Genomic DNA, 6,000 nt, shown 5'->3' with positions numbered 1-6,000 from the left:
CATTTCTGGGCAACTATACTATCAGATAAAGTATTAATAGTAACATAAGGCACTCTAAAATATGATCTAGGGAAGAGGTGCCTTGACATTCTCTTAACTAGAAGAGGGGCAACTTGCCCAGCTATTTAAGGGACCACTTTAGCAATGTCTATAAAACAATACATATGAGTCACTCCTAAGAGAGTGACATAAAAAAAAAACCAGGATGAGACCTGTCAGCCTTATTATTTTCTCCTCCATTGCTTGATGACATACTTGCAGGACTGTTGTGAAAATTCTGCGGATAATAGTGAAGTTATGGAATTCAGTACCACATGATGTGGTGAAGGCCATCAATTTGAATGGCTTTAAAAGGGGACTGGATAAATTCCTGGAGAAGGCTATCAGTGGCTACTACTCCTGATGGCTGTGTGCTATCTCCAGTTAGTAGCACACAGTTACTGGGGATCATGGGTGGGAGGGTGCTGTTGCACAGTGTCTTGCTTGTGGGTCCCTGGTCAACAGCTGGTTGGAACTATGTGAAGAGAGTGCTGGACTAGATGGATCCTTGGACTGATCCAGCATAGCTCTTCTTATGAAATACTTTTAATATTCTAAACTGCTATATAAATAATTGTTGCTGTTATTGCTTTTCCTTATGCTCCCACATCTTAGGCACATCTCTTCTGTTCCCACTCCACCCCGATTCATTAATCCAGGCTATTTAAGCTGCCTTTTGGGGTGATGGAGAGTTGAGTAGCATTTACTGTTGACCAAAAAAAAAAAAAAATTATCATGAGAGATTTTTGCAATTTGGAGTCTCTGAAAGGTTTAAACTGGCACCTTGATTGCAAATTGGCATGAGAAGGCATAAGGAGGGAGGGAAACATCAGGAGGCAAGTGGAAAGTAAGTATAGCAAATTGCATGCATCATTATTTGAGGGATAGGAGCAGGCAGGAAGGCAAAGGCACCAGAATACAACTGACCCAAACAAACCTGCTTGAGTCCCTGATTAAAATGTGATTTCTCTCCATACACCTCTTCTTATGCTGCAAAGTTGTATACTCCAACTTCTTTTTAACTCAGATATTTTTAGTAGTGTAACTACAAGGCTATGCCAATCCTTAGACCTGCATTGTGCTACCTCAGGCGAGTGCATTGCATTGTATTCATAGTGATAGAGTTTCATCTTTGTAAGTTGTAAATTCAAACAAGCTCCAGCCTGGGAAATATTAGAGTAGTTTCTACAGAGGAATACCTCCTCCCAATAATTTATTGTTCATTTATAAATGATGTTTAGGAAGTTGTGATTGGTTCAAGGGACTCGGTAAATGAAAACTCCAAATGAAGGTGTCATTCAGGCAAAGAGGATGATCAAAGACGAAGATCCTGCTAAAGAAACAGAAATCTCTGAGGGGAATCTCTGGTTTTAGTTGGCTTTGCTGTGACAGCAGAGTAACTTTTCAAATATTTCTGTTGATAAAATCTTTTGCTTTTATTTAAATTATAGGGCTCCTTAGAAGCTTATTGGACTTTCCTCAATTAGAAGATTCCCTGAAGATAGCTTGTACATGTGCAGCTGTGGGGACGTACTGGGTGTGTCCTCTATTCATTTGGAGCTCCATTCAATTTGGAGCGACTGTGAAGCCCAACAGGCACGGCCAATGTCCCACGTAAACCAAGTTTGAGCCCTAAAATACGGCATGTTGCTGAGGAAGAAAAGACAATGTCAAAAAGATCCCCCTTGCGGTAGAAACCCACTCATTTAAATCATGTGGGTCTGTCTTTCTGAGTGCATTGCTCTCTGCAACCCTCCTGCAGTGGAATACTCTCAAGAGCCGGCAATCCTCTTTCAATTGCATTCCCAGAAGCTATGTTGGTGATGGACAAGCTATAGGAAGTGTAAAATCTCTACCGGAAGAACATCTCTTAGTATTCCATAGCGAATACTACACCGCTCTGGATGGAAGGGAAGTAAGACAATCTCCTTTGAATTCTAATTATTGGTAGTGGGTTATTCCGCCCCTGCCCCCCCTCGCCACATTTACTGTTATACAGCCGGAGCACTTTGAATAAACAAATAAAAATAAATGACACATAGAGGAAGCGGAGGCAGTTTCCTTATTAGCTATGTTTATTATGCCGCGGCTCAAGCCGCTCTGTACAGAAAGCACCCAGCTGCTTTAAAGCTACTTGGTTTACACTGGATTTTCTTTTTTTAAAAAAAGTTTTAAAATGAGCTAGAAATGGTCCTTCTATGGCAGAGAGGGTGGCTGGCAGGGCCATTCCCCCACTATGCTACACAGCGTGGGAAAGGAGGGAGGAGGGAGCAGCAGTCACCGCCGGACCGAGGTCCTGCCTATCCGTCTGCTCCAACCAGCAGTATTTACAGCTAGGAATAGCTGGAATGTACAGGGTGCGAGGAGGCGAGGAGGGTGCGAGGAGGAAAGTCTGCTGGGCATGTATTTTGTAGTATCTCAGTACCTTTTATGCCAAAGTGAAACCTTGGTGTCTGCGGACGCCCCAGGATCCTACAGTACCTCAGGGGCAAAGAACTCGCCATACAGGGAAATGTAACTGTTGACATAGTCCGAGGTCAACCTCAGACCGAAGGGGGGGGGGAATGTCAGTAAGGGCCAGGCATAAAAACACAGTGGCTCAGAATACTCTGGAGACAGGGAATTCCCCATGACCATGGCTAGCATTAGCTGAAACAATTCAGGAATTCAATGGGGGTGGGGGGTGGGGAATGCTGCAGAATTCAAGATGAATAAATTAACCTGGAATGTGATGAAGTGACAAGTTTAGGGTGGGGCTGTGGGACTTACGTTCCCTGCATGACAGAGGCAGGATTGGGGCTCAAACCCTCTGCGTGGCAATGCGAATATGGGCTAACACTGCGTACCCAGTACGCAAATACAGTGAGCTGAATCCCGCCCCAACATGGTGGGAAGGGAAAGGGGTGCTCAATCCAAGAGACATTGCCACGCAGAGGGGGAGCAAGGGGCGCGGCTTCCTCTCAAGACCCACAGGAAGAAGAGTGACACATCAGGGCCTGACGTGGAATACATTGTAAAAAATATAGCGTTTGGAGTAAAATGCAGGGTTTATACAAAAAGGGTTATTTATTTATTTATTTATTAAAAAACAAAAAAACAAAAAACCTCCCCACAAACATGTTGCCGTGGCAACACGTGGGGTAGAGGGCCAGCCTGGGCTCCTTGGCAGTAAGGGAATGGGAAGGCCTTGCCTTTCCCTCCCAGATCAGGCATTTTTTTTAAAAAAATCTTTTTACACTTGAGTTTTTTCTTATAAAAACACAAATAGGGGAAATAACAGGACCCCTGAGGCAGGCACAGGCCCCAATGGGGGCCACAGAGGGACGCAGGCCTCTGGGATCTGTCCCACCCTCCAGCTCCTCATGCAAACACCTGCATCTTAGCAGACGACTCCGCCGAAGAAAGCTGGGTGTGGCTTGGCCCCAATACAGTAGGACTGGGTGTAGATTCAGACCAATCAGACAAAGAGTGTGGGGAGGGGCTACTCCACTGCTCCGGGGACTCTGGCGAGGGAGTCAGGTAGGGGTGCTCACTTGGTGGGTGGAGGAAGTGCTTGGGTGTCGCATCCTGCCCCTGTGTGTAACTGTGTTGAGAGGGCGGCGTTGGGTAATCCTCCACCCCTGGTGCCTTTAAGTACTGTGGGGGCCCTACCCGTGGTGCCCCCTGGCCCTCTTGGGGTGAGACAGGCTGGTTGGTGCGCATGGTGGTAGCTGGCGGGGGCATGGGCTGGGCTGCCTCCTTGGTGTGTGAAGGAGCTTGGTTGGGCAACCCCTGAGAGCTGTGCCCCATGGCCATGTGGTTAGACAGAAGCAACCCTGGGGGGAATGCTTGGCCTGGCTGGTGGAGGTTGGGATGGGAGGCAGCAGGGTGCACCACTCCTATGATTGGCTGGCACTGGGAAGTGGGAATACGGGCATGCCAATCAAAAGGCATGGCCACAGGGCTCACCATGCCCAGACTGAGCCCCATGCGGCCAGGGGGCACTGAGAGGCGGTTCATAGAGAGAAGGGTGCCATCCCCTAGGTCGCTGAGGCGTGCCAAACTGACGGCAAAGGGTGCCTCCATCATGCCATGAACCATGGGAGTGGAGGGTACTGACAATGAGGCACTGGCTGTGTGGAAGACCCCAGGCGAGGCGGGATTGGGCACATATGGGGAGTCCAGCGAGTCAACAGGAGACAGGGTGACAGAGCTCTCCAGGAGAGAGCCTTGGCACTCTATGTTGAGCTTCTTGGCACGCGCCTTGGCCTCTTTGCTCTCCCGTGCCAGGCTGGCACTGCTGCCTGCTGTCACGTTCTTGGTGCTAGGCCGCCGGTTCTTCTTGCTCTGTGGAGTGGGTTTGAGGCTGGGTAAGAAGCTATTGGGAGGGCACATAAGAGGGGAGAGGGAGTGGCCAGCAGGTAGTGCCCCTTGTGGGCTGCGCACGGTGTTGTAGTCATCCAAAAGCCGGACAATGTCATGGTGCAGGCGCTCCTGGGCCACATCGCGTGGAAGCCGATCCATGTGGTCTGTGATCTCCCGGTTAGCAAAGTGATCCAACAGGATTTTGGCTGCCTCGTAACTGCCTTCCCGGGCTGCCAGGAACAGCGGTGTCTCCTCCTGCCACAGAGAGGACAGGTTGAGGGGAACATACTACAAGTATTCTAGAACAGGGACAGTGAGTGTGCAGAACTTCCCGCCTCCTCCCATAAACCTCCCCACTACACACCCACAGACAGGGAAGCCAACCGGTCTAGCTGGACAGGTACTGTAAGTACCTGCTAGAAGGTACCTACAGTAACAGCTAAGCTTCTTCAAGGTACCACGTGATGAGGGGAAACTAAGTGCAGGCAAGAACTTACTTTGCTATCCTGCATGTCCTTGTTAGCCCCGTTCTTCAGCAGTGCAATTGTGGCCTCTACGTTGTTTACCGCTGCTGCCCAGTGCAGGGCTGATTTACCTGGAAGACATGACACCATGAGGATCAGCCTAATTCCTCCTAGCGAATGAGTTTCAGACCTTGCCAGAAGCCTTCTACTGTACCAGCTCTCCTAATGGTCCTCATTCTTAAGCTACCATCTTCTTTCTCACTACCATGCCAGATAGTTGCTCTCCGTGCCTCCCATTAACATTGGACTTTCTGTAGAATTGGGACCCTGGAAAAGCCCTCCCAACAGATCAACTGCTTTGTTATGGAGATGAACATCCAAGCAAGATCCAAGCAGCTATGAGGCCCCCAGAATCACCCAGAGCTACTCTCAGAAATAGTCTGGTGAGGCCTTCTGTGTAACAGGGCTCCCCGCTTGTCCCTTCTCACCAGCTCAACACTCCACTCCTGATTACCAACTGCAAGCCATGTAGACAAGCCATTCCCCACCCCTCCTATACATAATCTGCTCTCTCAATCTGTGCACACGCAGGGCTCTGCAACAACAGTGGCTCTGGGTATGCAAAGCCCTCATCCTCGTCAATGTACACCAAATGAGTCTGGGCGTGGGAAGCAGAAGCCAGGAAAATGGTCAGGTGAATTCCCACTGCTTGAGCAGTGTCCAGCGTAAGCAGACTGGAGGTTCAGGGAGCATGTGACTGTGCCTCTGCCTCTCCGTCTGCCTTCTTTTCTGCATCAGTGAAATCAATTAACCATTGGCTGGCCACTGTGTGAGCAGAATGCTGGCCTGACCCAGCATGGCTCTTCTTACGTGCGAGGTTCTTAATCTGGCACATGTCTGCAAAGGCAGTTATGCGGGGGCTTCCTCAAAAGTGGAATACAGTGGAAAATGGTACAGCTAAAACACTGAGGGGGTGGGGGGTGGCGAGGCACCTGGATCATATTGCTCCTATTCTGTATCATTTACATTGGCTGCCTGTTAGTTTCCGGAACCAATTCAAAGTGCTGTGGTTTGGAACCATGTTATCTGAAGGAAGGCTACAACTGTATGAGCCCACCCAAGCATTAAGATCAGTGTCTCTGGCCCACCAACA

General features: G+C 49.0%; 1 protein-coding gene across 3 annotated transcripts in view; it reads right to left on the bottom strand.

The window, feature by feature from the left end:
- Window positions 1–2,096: 2,096 nt before the first annotated feature.
- The window catches only part of NOTCH3 (notch receptor 3), a 65,986-nt gene continuing 62,082 nt past the window's right edge, over window positions 2,097–6,000 (bottom strand). For all 3 annotated transcript variants that reach the window (XM_063120470.1, XM_063120471.1, XM_063120472.1), the window contains exons 33-34: window positions 4,881–4,978; window positions 2,097–4,638 (exon numbers count right to left, since the gene is read on the bottom strand). In XM_063120470.1, coding sequence (XP_062976540.1) covers window positions 3,400–4,638; window positions 4,881–4,978 — 1,337 coding nt within the window. In that variant the 3' untranslated portion in view covers window positions 2,097–3,399. The remainder of the gene's footprint in view (window positions 4,639–4,880; window positions 4,979–6,000) is intronic.

Source organism: Elgaria multicarinata, chromosome 3 (genome assembly GCF_023053635.1).
Source record: "Elgaria multicarinata webbii isolate HBS135686 ecotype San Diego chromosome 3, rElgMul1.1.pri, whole genome shotgun sequence".
Lineage (NCBI taxonomy): Eukaryota > Metazoa > Chordata > Lepidosauria > Squamata > Anguidae > Elgaria > Elgaria multicarinata.
This window is presented reverse-complemented; position numbering and strand designations above follow the sequence as displayed.